Raw genomic sequence first — 14,409 nt, 5'->3', positions numbered from 1 at the left:
AGTTGGTCCCCTCAGGAACCCCACAGATACTTCCCCCTGGGTCTTCTCAGGAACCCTGCAGAGCCCCCTCTGGGTCCCCTCAGGAACCCCACAGATCCTCCCCCCAGGTCCCTCAGGAACCCTGCAGAGACCCCGTGGATCCCCTCAGGAGCCCCCCAGATCCTTCCCATTGGGTCCCCTCAGGAACCCCTCACATCCTTCCCCCCAGGTCCCTCAGGAACCCTGCAGAGACCCCCCGAGTCCCCTCAGGAACCCCTCAGATCCTTTCCCCCAGGTCCCTCACAGCCTCCTGATCCCTTCAGGCTCCATCCCGGCCCTTTCAGCCCCCTCCCCAGCAGCCCCATCCCCTGTTGCTGGCCCGGGAGAGGCTGCGGTGCCAGCCAGAGGCTCCCCCCCTTCAGGTGCTCTGCAGAGCCCCCTTCCTGCGGCTCTGGACCCAAAACTTCGTGGATCTGCAGGCCTGGAGCTGCTGAGGGTGTTGTGCTGCCTCTGCTGGTGGGATGGGGGGGCCCCGGGGGGGGTCACAGCCCTGGGAAGATGCAGTGGTTGTAAAATGGGGTTCCAGCTGCAGCTGGGGGAGTGTTGGAGTTCAGGCTTTGGTGCTGCTTGCCTTGGGCTGCCAGATTTTTTTCCAGGCTTGGAGAAATGCAGCTGTGGGATGCAAATGTGCCCTTTCTGAGCAGAAAACCCATTGTTCCAGGTATGGATTTGTGACTTCAAGAGGTTGTTACAGGCACCTGCTTCTCTATTGGACACCAGAAGAGTCTGCAGCAGGCATTTCTGAAGCTGCTTATTGCTTTTTTTGTCTGCTCAGGCAGCTGAATCTGCTGCACCAGTTGGCTGCACAATCCCAAAGCCTGGAAATCTAAACTGGTGCCTGCAGCACTGGGATCAGTTTGTCTGGAGCAAAGGGAAAGGCACAGGAGGGAAGGCTTAGAGCCCTAAAGGAGACTTTTCTCAGCCTCATGACTGTTTGATTCCCCTGGGATCAGATTTCCTGCTTTTCCCAGGGTGTCTGTGGGGAGGAATCCTGCTCCTGCAAGGCAGGGAGTGGCTGTTCCTGCTGCCATGACCAAAACATGAGCTGGGGCACTGGAAATGGTGAAGCTGCAGATCCCCTGACTCCTGACAGTCCCTCTGTCCCCACATCCTCTCTCCTGGAATCAGGAGAAGCTTTCCCTGGGTTTCTGTGGCTGGTGCAGAGGTGTCCCCTGCCCCGTGTCCCTGTCCAGCTCACTTCACCCTGCTGGCTGCCTCTGTGCATCCATTTCAAACATTTCTGGTTGATCTCCTGGAGCAGCAGAGCCCAAATTCTGCTCCAGTTGGGCCCCCACTGCCCAAAAATAAAACCCCAGGTGATGGCTCTGCAGGGCAGACTCAGCTCTGAGGCTCCTGACAGAGGTTGGGGGCTTAGCAAAATCTTTCCAGCTTCCTAGATCAAACTAGAAAGCAGATTTTTATTTTTTTTTTAGAAATCTGCTGCTTTTCCCTTATCAGTGATAAACTCTTCTCAGCCTGCACTGGGATTTTTTTAACTTTCAGGCCTAGGATGTTAACTTCTCTGGGGCTTTAGGATAAAACAGGGGCAGAACTGGCCTTGGAGCTGGAAGGCTTGCAGATTTCACATCAGGAGCTGATAAACACCAGAAGGGAAGTGTCCAGCAGTATTTTTATTCCTGGATCTTCACAGCTGCTCTCTCAGATGGGTTTGGAATAGAATTGAAGGAAAATCCCACACCTCCTTTTTCTTTTTTTTTTTTTTTGAGACCAAGCAGGTGAAAAGAAAAAAAAAAAAAAAAAAAAAAAAGCAGGAGAGGCCACCTGAGCTTGACCTTCTCACAGCCCTCAAATTTTTAATTTTTTTTTTTTAGTGGGGGGGTTTTAAAACCTGTGATACTTTGGTTTATTCCAGATTGCTGACCCTGAGACCTGTGACCAGATGTATGAGAGCTTGGTGAGGATCCACACCAACTACTACAAGAACAAGGTGAGCTCTGGCAAGCACTCAGCTCCCTCATCCCACTGGGATTCCTGGGAAGGTCCTGGCAGGCAAACAAAGGGTGCTCAGGGGGTGCAGCTCTCCCTTTGGCCACTCTGGGAAAACCTCATGGGTCACAATGCAGCTGAGAGCTTTTGGGGTGGATAAATGGAATTCTTGGAGCTCCCTCAGGCTGCACTGTGGTGATGTTTTTAGCTGTTGTCTTGCACTCCAAGGAATATCTTTTCCCCCTCTCTTTTTCCCCAAATTATTTCCTTCCTGGGGAAGTACCCACGCCTGAAAGATACCAACTTCACAGGAGTGACAGTGGAAGACTGCAAGATGATCCTGTCCACAGGTATGAGCTCTGTGCTGGGTGTGAGGAGATAAAAAGGGCACTGCAGGCCTTGTGGTGGTTGTTGCATCCCTGTGACCCAAGGAGAGGGCAGCAAGGAAAGCAGGATGTTTAATCAGGAGGAAGTTCAGGAATAACTGAGGAAATCTTCAGTAAATCCACCAGGGTGTAAAGTCAACTGGATTTGGAACCATCAGAGGCTTTGCAAGGGCTCTTTGAGGTGGAAGAAACCCATTTGCTGCCTCGTGCCCCAAATTCTCAGCTTCTGTAACACCATGTTCAGATTCCCCCCAGTTTTTTTCCTTTTGTATCAGAGTCTGAGAGAAAACAGGGGCCAGGATGCACAAATATTCTCAGCCAGCTCATTTATTAAGGGCAGTGCAGGAAGCCAGGGCAGTTTTGTTCTGCTCCAGTTCCTGACTTTGACTGGAATGCTGGAAACTGAGTATCAGTTGTGAGGGATAAGGGATCAGTTCCCTTGATTGGGAGGGAAAACAAATTTGCTTCAGGCCCTGGAATAGAAATTCATTAAGTTGAAAAGTCAGAAAAAGGATAATTTATGTGAGGCAAAGCTTGGAAGAGGGTTTTTACTCCTCTGCTTCTCTTCCTCTCCCCCCATCTCTCTCTTTCTCCTCTCACAGACATTCTGAAACAGATGGAAAACATGAAAAAAGGGCCCTGGAGAAAACTGAGAGAAAAGTTTTCTGCCAAGAAGCCTGAAGAGGATTCACAGTGACATCCTGGCCCCCAGATTCCCCCCTGTACATACTCCTGAAGCACTCTTGTGCTGCCATGATTAATAAAACCATTTCATCCTCTTAGCAACAGCTTTTTTTTTTTTTTTTTTTTTGGTGTTCTGACCTACACCTTTCTCCTGTCACTTGCATTATCCCCCTTCTTTTTTTGGTTTCCTGGAAAATCTAGGCTGCAGCTTAAGACATTTGTGCTCTTTTGAGAGCAGTGTGGGGGAGAAGAAAGAACTTTGTGGTGTTGGAGCAGATCCTTTGTGTTCCAAGAGATGGAACAAGCAGGAAGGGGGAACAACTGAATTAGCTTGAAATTTCCTTGTGAAGGTAACAGTGAGGATGTGAAAACTCTGGCTGGGCATGATTGTGGTGATGGGGAAAGTGAGGGAAACCTTGAATAATTCCATTATTTGGAGATTTTTGCCTTTTGAGAAGACAACAGGAGAGAGAGCTGAGGGTGAGTTTGCCACGGGGACAGTTGGGAAGGGTAAGAATTTAATTGAGATTTCAATCCAGTGCTTTCCCTCAGAAGGTTCTGGGTGGGTTGCTGCATAGCTGAGGGATAAAGATGTTTTCATGCCATGGTACCTAGGACCATAACCAAGTTTCCAGTGTGATTACTCTATTGCTGGGGCCTCTTTTTATTGTTTTTTAAAGCTTTAATGCTGGCAGCAGTGCCTGTTCTTGGGAGGCAGAGGGCTGGGGGTGGGAGAGCACTGCTTGGTTGGGGAAGGATGAGTGTCTAAGAACACAGTTTGGCTCCAGGCAGCAGCAGCTGCTCCTTTTCCTGTATTTTAGTGTTCCAGAGGCAGGGTTCTCCTGGGAAGTGGTGAGAGACTTGGAAACTTTGCAGCAGGCTCTAGTCCAGAGCTTCAGAAAAGAAGGCTGGGGTTGAGGGGGGGTTGGCAGCTGCATTCTCCTGCAGCTTCTGACTGGAGCAGTGTGGTGATTTTAGGGTTGTGAAGCTGGGGGTGTTGGGTTTTGGAGCTCTTTGGGGCTTTGGAGGGCTCTGTATTTTTATTTTCAACCCCTCCCCCCCTTGTACATAGCAGAGTGCAGAGCCAGGGGGCTTTCTCTACCATGTTTAAGTTTTTATTATAACATGATTTTGGGTTTAATTTAGTTAAGGCAATTTACACTTTAGTTCTTAAGTAACAATAACAAAAAAAAAACAAAAAAAAAAAAAACAAAAACCCAACAAAACAAACAGACAAACAAAAAAAACCCAACAAAAAAAAGTAAAACATTATACCAGAGATGAAACTAAAACACAGGACACCCCTTCACAGTGAACTCCTGTAAACCTGCAGCCTCCTACCACTACTGCCCAGCTATCCTTGGTCCCCAGAAGGTGAAAAGCTCACACTAGCACAAGCTCAGCTCCTCATCTTCACCTGCTGAGTTAAATTAAACCCATCTCCTGGAGTTTAGCTCCTCTTTCCTGCACCCCAGTGATGAACAGAATTCTTTAAATGGAGAGGGATCAGCATGGGGCAGGTAGAGCAGATGGGATGGGTGGCTTGCAAAGAGCCAGGTGTACTGGTGCCACTCTTGGAATAAGTTAAATATTGCAGCCCTACAACTAGTGACACCACACCCCAGGGGGAGGCCAGGGAGAGGAAGATAAACCCCTCCCCGTTTGCCAAAGAAGAAGAGTTATTGCAATGAGGAATAAAAAGTCCTGTATAATTTTATCTTCCTACAAGGGCGTTGGAGTAACTTGTGGGTCCAGGTATTTGGAGGAATCCTGGCCAATCCCTGGTTCCTCAATTGCTTACAAGCTCTCTAAGGAAAATGGGGCCTGGGAAACCCTTCTGCCTGGTCCCTCCTGCTCCACGGCCAGGGGTGGAATCCAGGGAGAAGCCTCCTTGTCCCTCAGTGGGTGAAGCTGCTGAGGCTTCTTCTCCAGCTCCTTCTCCAGCTCAGTGGTTGATGGTGTTCTGGACATCCACAAATCCCATCCTTTGCCTGCGCTTCCTCTGCTCTGTCATCTGGAGGGAAAAAAGGAGAGGGGTGAGGGAGGGAACCAGGCTGCCTCAGCTCACTGATGTGCTCCTCTAACCAGGCAGCCTAAAGCATCTGCCAGGAAACACTGGGAGTTGGATTCAAGCTGAGGAGGAAGGAGCAAAAAACTGTCCCAGGTGTCCCTGACCCCCCCCAAAAAAAACCCCAAGGAGCTCTTTGCATCTGAAGTTGTGCTGGTTCTGCTTCCTGCTCCTTGCAGTTACTGAGGGGGAGGACAGCAGGGTTCTGCTCAGCTGTTCCTCAAGCATTTCTCTTTTTGGAGCAGCACTGAGTACCTGTTCCTTCAGCTCATTCAGCTGGGAGGTGAGGTGGGACACCAGCTTCATGGTGGTGTTGAGTTTGTCCTGAAGATTCCGGATCTCGTTCTGTTCCCCTTCCCCTTCATTGCTGACCAGGGACATGGCTCGCATCCGGGGGAACCAGTCCAGGTTCTTGTTCTGGAAAGGCAAGCAGGGAGAATGGGAGCTGGAGAGGGGGTAGGAGTTAACAGCAAGCCTGCCTCTGCTTAGGGTTAAAAAAAATTCTCAAAGCTTTGTTGGTATCTTGGAAAAAATTTCCACAAATGCTCCATTTCTAGTTTTGCTTTCGGTTTGGTTTTTTTCTTACAGCCTTCTGGGCTCCAAAAGGTTTTTTTCACCATTTCCTCTCAAAACTCTTTTTTCTTTAGCAAGGCCTTTTGTTCCCAAATATTTGTTAACAGCAAGCCTGCCTCTGCTTAGGGTTAAAAAAAATTCTCAAAGCCTTGTTGGTATCTTGGAAAAATTTCCATGAATGCTCCATTTCTAGCTTTGTTTTGGGTTTGTTTTTTTCTTACAGCCTTTGGGCTCCAAATGTTTTTTTCTCCATTTCCTTTCCCTCCTTTCTTGCCTTACAAAGTCCCACTCCCCTCCTGCTTGGTTCTGCCCTCAGCTCAATCCTTGGACACCCAACACATCCAACAGACAACGGGGGCTTGGCTGAGGCTGCCAAGTGGCAAGAACCAACTAAGAAGGAACCACATTGTTAAACATTTCTTCTCAAAACTCTTTTTTTCTTTAGCAAGGCCTTTTGTTCCCAAATATTTGTTAACAGCAAGCCTGCCTCTGCTTAGGGTTAAAAAAAATTCTCAAAGCCTTTCTGGTATCTTGGAAAAATTTCCACAAATGCTCCATTTCTAGTTTTGTTTTGGGTTTGTTTTTTTCTTACAGCCTTCTGGGCTCCAAATGTTTTTTTCTCCATTTCCTTTCCCTCCTTTCTTGCCTTACAATCCCCTTTAGGTCCCACTCCCCTCCTGCTTGGTTCTGCCCTCAGCTCAATCCTTGGACACCCAACACATCCAACAGACAACGGGGGCTTGGCTGAGGCTGCCAAGTGGCAAGAACCAGCTAAGAAGGAACCACATTGTTAAACATTTCTTCTCAAAACTCTTTTTTTCTTTAGCAAGGCCTTTTGTTCTCAAATATTTGTTAACAGCAAGCCTGCCTCTGCTTAGGGTTAAAAAAAATTCTCAAAGCCTTGTTGGTATCTTGGAAAAATTTCCACGAATGCTCCATTTCTAGTTTTGTTTTGGGTTTAGTTTTTTTTCTTACAGCCTTCTGGGCTCCAAAAGGTTTTTTTCACAATTTCCTCTCAAAACTCTTTTTTCTTTAGCAAGGCCTTTTATTCTAAAATATTTGTTAACAGCAAGCTTGTCTCTGCTTAGGGTTAAAAAAAATTATCAAAGCCTTTCTGGTATCTTGGAAAAATTTCCATGAATGCTCCATTTCTAGCTTTGTTTTGGGTTTAGTTTTTTTTCTTACAGCCTTCTGGGCTCCAAATATTTTTTTCTCCATTTCCTTTCCCTCCTTTCTTGCCTTACAATCCCCTTCAGGTCCCACTCCTGCCCTCAGCTCAATCCTTGGACACCCAGCACATCAAACAGACAACGGGGGCTTGGCTGAGGCTGCCAAGTAGCAGGAACCAGCTAAGAAGGAACCACATTGTTAAACATTTCTGCTCAAAACTCTTTTTTTCTTTAGCAAGGCCTTTTATTCTCTAATATTCCCCCAGGGACAGGCAGGTTGCTGGCTGAGGGGTCAGGTACCTTGATCATCTGTGCCACGTAACTCTCTGGCCCGGTGTAATCTGTCTTGTTCTTCACTCTCACCAGCACTATGAAGTACAAGTAGTTCCACATGTTGTGCTCATATTTTATGTGCTCCTCAAAGGACACAGTCTTGTTGTCAAACTTGTCCCTTTCCAGTCCTGGGTGAGGCAATAAGAGAGGAGGGAGGAGAGGGGAGGAGGAGGTGTGAGCAAGCAGACAAATGGGAGAGGAAGCGCAGATAATTGCATCCTCTCCCAGGTGTGATTTTTCAAGGAGTACTTTTAATAATTAGTTGGCATTTAGCACACAACAAGCATCCAAAATGAGGGGAAAATAACCCAGCTGGGGATTGAGGAGGCTTCTATTTTGAGTACTACCAGCTATGCTTCCTGCTGAAGTAGCTAAAAGCATGAAAAGGACCCAGTGGATCTTTTAAGGCAAAAAGGAGCCTGATTTATTGGGGCTGCCCCTTCCTTTGGATGCCTTCTGGTGCCTGGAAGCATCCCACAACATTTTCTGCAGTTGATTTCCTTGGTAATATGGTGCTTTTTATATCATAGAATCCTAGAATCCTAGAATCCTAGGGGTTGGAAGGGACCTGGAAAGATCATCTAGTCCAACCCCCCTGCCAGAGCAGGGCCCCCTAGAGTACATCCCCTAGGAACGTGTCCAGGTGGGGTTTGAATGTCTCCAGTGAAGGAGACTCCACAACCCCCCTGGGCAGCCTGTTCCAGGGCTCTGTCACCCTTACAGTAAAAAAATTTTTTCTGATATTCAACTTGAACCTCCTATGCTCCAATTTACACCCATTACCCCTTGTCCTATCACTGGTCACCACTGAGAAAAGCCTAACTCCATCTCCCTGACACTCACCCCTTACATATTTGAAAACATTGATGAGGTCACCCCTCAGTCTCCTTTTCTCCAAACTAAAGAGACCCAGCTCCCTCAGCCTTTCCTCATAAGGGAGATGTTCCACTCCCTTAATCATCTCAGTAGCTCTGTGCTGGACTCTTTCAAGCACTTCCCTGTCCTTCTTGAACTGAGGGGCCCAGAACTGGACACAATACTCCAGGTGTGGCCTCACCAATGCAGAATAGAGGGGGAGGAGAACCTCTCTTGACCTACTAACCACACCCTTTCTAATGCACCCCAGGATGCCATTGGCCTTCTTGGCCACAAGGGCACATTGCTGGCTCATGGGCATCTTCTTCCTCACAGGAATTCTGCTGGATCCCTTCCCAGCCTCCTTGCTCTTCTCTGGACCTGCTCCAGCACCTCAATCTCCTTCCTGAGCTGAGGGGCCCAGAACTGGACACAGGACTCAAGCTGTGGCCTCCCCAGGGCTGAGCACAGGGGCAGAATCCCTTCCCTGGACCTGCTGGCCACGCTGTTCCTGAGCCAGCCCAGGATGCCATTGGCCTTCTTGGCCACAAGGGCACATTGCTGGCTCGTGGGCATCTTCTTGTCTACCAGGACCCCCAGGTCTCTTTCACCTCCACTGCTCTCCAGCAGCTCAGCCCCCAACCTATACTGGGACATCGTGTTGTTCTTCCCCAAATGCAAAACTCTACACTTCCCCTTGTTGAATTTCAAATATCAATAGATGGTCTCAGGAGTGACAGATGCACAGAGATAAGAACTCCACAGTGTGGGGGTTTGGTTTAAACCCCTCGTTAACAGAAGGTGAGGAAAACCACAGAGCATTTCCCCTCTCAGTTTGTGTCCTTGTTTAAGCCCCCTCACCCTGAACAGATTTCAGTTTTGCTGTGAAACAAATGAAAAGCAGAAAGCAGCTGAGATGATTTCCCATCCCTCAGCCTTAGAAAGGAGGAAAAGCTCCTGGGGCAATGCTCCAGCACTCACCACAGATGAAGCAGGTGGTCTTCAGGATCTCTTCCTTCTTTTGCTTCTCACTCCTCAGATCAGCAAAAGTGTCAATAATGACCCCAAAGATGAGGTTAAGGACAATGATGATGACAATGAAGAAGAAAAGGAGGTCGTAGACGACCCGAGCAGGAAACAAGGATTCCTGGAATGGACAAAATGGACAAAAAAAAAAAAAAAAATGGACAAAATGGACAAACAACGTGGCCACCTCTCCTCTGGCCACTGCTTTGTCTTGTGGCCCATGGGCTGAGGGTACCGAGTGAGGAGGAATTCCAGGATAAAGAGAGGAGGAAACCCCCCAAGGAGAGTGGTAGGGACAGAGCTGGAAGTGTCACAGTTCCCAAGGGAGGGAGGGAAGGAGGGAGGGCAGCTGCAGGGTGGTGAACACAGCAGGATTTAGCAGCAGAAAAGGGGGTGCCCAAACTCACATCCTTGGATGGCTTCCTCAGGATGTCCCCCACACCCCCTCCATTCCTCAGGCCGTGGTTGAGGACAGTGACAATGCACATGAGCAGAGTGTCACAGGCACGTTCCCACGGGTCAGCCTCTGGTTCTGCAGGGCCAGAGGGGAGAAATCAAACCAAAAACCCAGAGCACAGACAGACCAGACCCTTGCAAAGCACCCAGAGCTGTGGGCTGACTCTCGCTGCAGTGAGGCAGTGGCAGATCTGGGAGCAGATGCTCCTCAGGGATCTCCCCACCAGGAACCTCTCTCAGCAGCACCCCCAGCTTGACTCTTGCTCTGGAGGTGTTTGGCTGAGCACTCCTGAAGCTCCCACTTCTTTTATCACTAAACTCAACCCACAGCAACATTTTTTGATGCCAGGGTCAGTGCAAAATTTGCAGGCCTCTTGCCTAATGTATGCCAGAAAACAGTGGGTTTTTGTTTTTTTTTTATTTTCTAATTTTTGCAACATTATTGTAGGATTTTATCTGAGCTCACTGATAAACCAGCCAGCCAGCCTACTCTGCCAGTGATGGACTTGACTTTTCTAAGGAGCTCACTTACTTTCCAAGGCAGTGGGCACAGCAGAGCAGCTGATTTTGTCCCCACTGCATGACTCCATGAAGGTCTCCATGTTCCTTTGCATCCCCAAGGGGTCATCTGCAAGAAAAAGAGACCACAGCCTGGTCAGAGCCTTAGAAAGCTCCTGGCTGCTGCCACAGGTGCTCTGCAACAGCCTCTTCTTGTAGGAAGAGAAGGTTCTGTGGGGGTTACTGCATAGCTGAAGGATAAAGGTTTTAATGACATGTTGGTATATAGGGCCATAAGTTTCAAGTGATGAGTCTATTGCTGCGGCCAATTTTTATTGCTTTTTCAAGCTTCAAAAAGCTTTTGGAGCTTTAAAACACTTGCTTTGCATTTCCCTAGGATTTCCTAGGGTTTAAATCTTTTGATTATGTCCCAGCAAGACCTCTGCAGTGCTCAAGCTTCACCTGGACCTCCCCACCCGCTTTCCCCAACCCAGCCCAACCCCAGCAGGGCTGGGGTTTTCTCCCCCTTCCCCAACCCCAAAGCTACCAGGATGGAAGAAGAATGAAGCTACCAGGAGCTTTTTGAGGCTGTAACCCCCCTGATGTGACCATCACACACAGAGCCACGGAGCCCTGGGAAGGGGGAAGCTCCCCATGGGATGCTCCCACTCCAGCAGGTTCCCCCCTGCCTCATCCTGACCCCTCTCACCCCAACCACGAGGGCTGAAGGCCCAACCTTGGCTTGCTGTGCTGTCTGGCAGGCGATCCACCTCCAGGATGAAGTCATCCTTCAGGAAAAGGAAGCCCACAATGGAGAAGAGGTAGACAAGGATGAGAGCCAGGAGGGCTGTCAGGAGGATGGAGCGCCCGTTCCGGGTGACGCTTTTGATGACGTTAAACAAGGTCTCCTCCCGGTAGATCAAATCAAAGAGCTGGAAGGACCCAGGAGCAAAAGAAAGGCCGTGGGGTGGCTTTTCTTGGTCATGCCTGGCCTACCTACCTCCCCTTTTTCTCCCTGGATCACTCCAGCAGACCTTGACTCGCTTTCACAAGAAAGCATTTCAAGTTTCCCGGAGGGAAGCGGAGAAGGAAGAGAAGAAGGAAGGGACTGAGGCTCAGCAGGAGAGCCAAGAATAGGACACATCCACCCTGCCCCTGCCCTCCCCAGCTCACGTTGTCTCCCAGCTGACCCAGATACAGGCACACAGCAGAGATTAGAAAGAGAGAGATAGGAAAAGAGCAGGAGAGGGACAGTAATAGACACTGTCGGAAGGCAGGAGGATCAACCCACGCAAAGCTTTAGAGCAGAGGGAGCTGCTCTCACTGCTCTCATCACCCTGGAAGGTGGCACAGGAACCTTTTAGCTTCTATCAGGGCAGACCCTCCAGCCCCCAGGCGTTTACTGTACCAGGATGCTGTAGAAGAGTTCGTGCACAAAGAGCCCCAGGACGCTCGTCACGATGTAGCCAACGTGGTACAGAAATTCCACGTCCATGATCATGGCTTTGTAGCCTCGGATGAAAGTCCCACGGTTGCCCACGAAGCTCACCACAAAGACAATCTTGTTGGTCAGCTGAGGAACAAGGAGAAAACAGGAGGGAGTGAGGTTTGCTGCCCTTTTGGGAATGCATAAAAAAGCCTCCTGTTTTTTTTTTTTTTCTGGAGAACTTACATTGAGAGCTCCCAATATGTTCAGAGTCAGCCCAATCCCCAGGTAATAAATGGATCTGAGGATCAGGGCCACCAGGAGGGGTCTGACACCGTAACGTTTGGTGAACAGGGCCATGATGGAGAAGCAGATCAGAATCCAGAAAAGCAGGGAGATCAGTGGGGAATCCAGGACTCCTGGGGAGAGAAGATCCACAGGCATGGAAAGGCAGGAGCTGCTCGTGGGACGCTGAGCTGCTGCCTGGAAAACCTGCTGGGATGGTCAGCAGAGAGGAATTTACACTGCACTGCAAGGACTGGGATTGACTGGGGTGGTCTGACTGCCCTCTGCTTCTTACTGCATCCTACTGCCACCTTCCTAACATCTTTTGTCTGAGGTCCCCAAGCCACTGTACCTGGTGGTGGCTCTGCCTGGCAGCTGCTGCGATCGCTGTCACTGCTCCCCCCATTTCACAGCAAGGGAGAAGAGACTTTTCCCTCAGGAGGAAGCAGTGGGAGGGCTGGCAGCTCCCATCTTGCCTCAATTCCTGCCTTTGACCATCAGAAAGGACTTGGGGAGGCAAAAGGGTGAGGGGCTGCAGGCAAAGGGAGTGCTTTTCCTGCACACACTCCTTTTTCTTCCACCTTGCTGAGCATCAGCTACTGGGACACTTACCCATGGAGGTGGCTTCAACATAGGGGTAGAAGAAAGCAATGATTATGTTGATGAAGACAGCCAGGTTGAAGGAAATGCTCCCCCAGAGGGTCATTCTGCGGGAGAACCAGTACATCAGGGGCATGCCTGGGGGGAGAGGAGGCAGACACACAAATCTCAGCCAACCTTGTGCCAACCAGGGAAGGTTCTGCCCTCCCAGCCATCCAAAGTGCTCAGCTCAGCTCAGCTGCCAGGCTCAGAGGGACCATTGCCTTCAAAACATTAACAGAACTCCCTCCTTATCTGCTGGAATGGGAGGGCAAGTTCCAAATGTTACGTTTCTGGGCTTTTTGAGCTGCTCTGGCACCTTGCACTCACATCAGCTCTGTTCTCCTCCCCATCTCCTTCCCCATCTCCCACCACCCTGGTGTCCTTCACAGCCACAGTGTTTCCAGCACTGGTGTTTGGTCCCAGAGAGACCCAGCCAGCAATTTCCCATCCCCATTGGAAACTTGTTTCCTGCTGAATTCCTCAGCCAGTTTTGACTGGATTTGCAGGTGTTTTCAGAGCTGCAGCACAGCATTTACAGTGGGACTTTTAGTGAGCTCCTGTTAGTTTAAGGATTTCCATTCCACTGCAGCCCTGAAAGCACCTAAGCAGGTCTGCAGGATGCAGAGAAACAAGTTTCCTTTCCCATATGTAGCTGTTAAAATCTGGCTTGGGATACAACAACTGAAAACAAAAGGAAGAGAGGATTTTCCAGGGGAAAACACCTCCAGGTCTCATCCCAAGAACTGCACTGCCAGGTATGGGACAAACACATCCCCGAGCTCCTGATTAACCTCCAGACCCTGCAAACTTCCAAGGGGGTCGTGCTGGGGAACAAGGAGCTTGGAGATTTGATTTCCCAGGGTTTGCTGCCCTTCCCAGCTCCCCCTTGTCCCAAGAGGAGCTGCTCCAAGCACCCGCCCGTCGGGAAGGTCCCGTTTGCTCTTACTCCGCAGTTTTTTCTGCCATTCCATCTCGTTGTGGAGGAAGGAGGACTGGTCAAAGAAATCACTGACTTTGCTGCCTTGCTCATCCTGCTCCGTGGTGGTGAAGAGCCTGTACTTGGTCTCCTTGGTGAGGAATTCACAGATTCCAGGCACAGGGAAGATGATTTGCTCCATGCTGCGGTCCAGGCGCACGATCTGGGGGAAGGGAGGGGAAGGAGCCCTCAGATCCCCCCCCTCTGCCAGCTTTTGGTTTTCCTCTTTCCTACACCCAGCTGTGCCTTCCCCTCTTCCCTCCCACTCCACCAGGATTTCACGGGCCACTTGGCTAGAATCCTACACGTGGTCCCAGCAAAGCGGGCAACTGGGAGCACTGGTTCAGCTGCCAGGAGATCCCAGCTGGCAAAGAGCTGCCAGATCAGCTGCATCCCAGCTGCTGGTGGGGAAAAAAAGGAAAAATCTGGGGGGTGAGCTCCCCGTGGGCTCTGCCAACACCCCCAGCTCTCTCCAGAGCCCGTGGTTCATCTGCTCCTCACCAGCACAGGGAGGGGAAGGCTCCCAAGTGCAAGGTCACGGGGCAGGAGGCAGCCAGAGCACCCTTGGGCTCCACCACCCACGAGCAGCCTGGCAACCCAAGAGCCCCCCCCCAGGTCTTGCCTCGATTTGGGATGTGTGTTTCTCATAATATGCCAGGGGATCCTCCTCTTCTTCCTGGACTGGGGCTGTGGATTTCAGCATCTGTGTCAGTTGTTTGTTGTTGAGGCTGAGCTGGGATGCAGGAGAGGGAGAGAGGATGAGGATGGGCTCAGCCAGGTCTAATTCTGCCCTGGTAACAGAGTTCCTCAAAAGCAAGCAGAGCTGAGGAGGTTTCAGGGAAAAACAAATGAGTTTAAGTTTCCTAAAGGGCTCTGAGCCCTCTCGGTGGTGACAGACGTTCAATTTCCTGCAATAATTACACCCAAATGCTGCTAATCCACAAATTACAAATCAATGCCTATTAAAGCCCAGGGAAATATTATGACTGCTGAATCTCATTTGGGATCTGAGGCACACAGGCAAGAAATGGCAGCCAAGGACTCAG

General features: G+C 49.9%; 2 protein-coding genes across 2 annotated transcripts in view; one reads left to right on the top strand and one right to left on the bottom strand.

Annotated features, from left to right (window-relative positions):
* Window positions 1-3,154, top strand: part of UQCC2 (ubiquinol-cytochrome c reductase complex assembly factor 2) — a 4,284-nt gene extending 1,130 nt beyond the window's left edge. Inside the window, exons 2-4 of the mRNA XM_071768174.1 lie at window positions 1,913-1,987; window positions 2,267-2,336; window positions 2,975-3,154. Coding sequence (XP_071624275.1) covers window positions 1,913-1,987; window positions 2,267-2,336; window positions 2,975-3,069 — 240 coding nt within the window. The 3' untranslated portion in view covers window positions 3,070-3,154. The remainder of the gene's footprint in view (window positions 1-1,912; window positions 1,988-2,266; window positions 2,337-2,974) is intronic.
* A 995-nt stretch (window positions 3,155-4,149) lies between these two features.
* ITPR3 (inositol 1,4,5-trisphosphate receptor type 3) overlaps window positions 4,150-14,409 on the bottom strand; it is a 47,030-nt gene continuing 36,770 nt past the window's right edge. The window contains exons 46-57 of the mRNA XM_071768155.1: window positions 13,986-14,096; window positions 13,334-13,526; window positions 12,358-12,483; window positions 11,707-11,879; window positions 11,443-11,607; window positions 10,771-10,966; window positions 10,069-10,164; window positions 9,488-9,612; window positions 9,036-9,201; window positions 7,167-7,327; window positions 5,380-5,541; window positions 4,150-5,070 (exon numbers count right to left, since the gene is read on the bottom strand). Of these exons, the coding sequence (XP_071624256.1) occupies window positions 5,002-5,070; window positions 5,380-5,541; window positions 7,167-7,327; window positions 9,036-9,201; window positions 9,488-9,612; window positions 10,069-10,164; window positions 10,771-10,966; window positions 11,443-11,607; window positions 11,707-11,879; window positions 12,358-12,483; window positions 13,334-13,526; window positions 13,986-14,096 (1,743 nt within the window). The 3' untranslated portion in view covers window positions 4,150-5,001. The remainder of the gene's footprint in view (window positions 5,071-5,379; window positions 5,542-7,166; window positions 7,328-9,035; window positions 9,202-9,487; window positions 9,613-10,068; window positions 10,165-10,770; window positions 10,967-11,442; window positions 11,608-11,706; window positions 11,880-12,357; window positions 12,484-13,333; window positions 13,527-13,985; window positions 14,097-14,409) is intronic.

The sequence above is a fragment of the Heliangelus exortis genome, chromosome 25 (assembly GCF_036169615.1).
Source record: "Heliangelus exortis chromosome 25, bHelExo1.hap1, whole genome shotgun sequence".
Taxonomy (NCBI): Eukaryota; Metazoa; Chordata; class Aves; order Apodiformes; family Trochilidae; genus Heliangelus; species Heliangelus exortis.
This window is presented reverse-complemented; position numbering and strand designations above follow the sequence as displayed.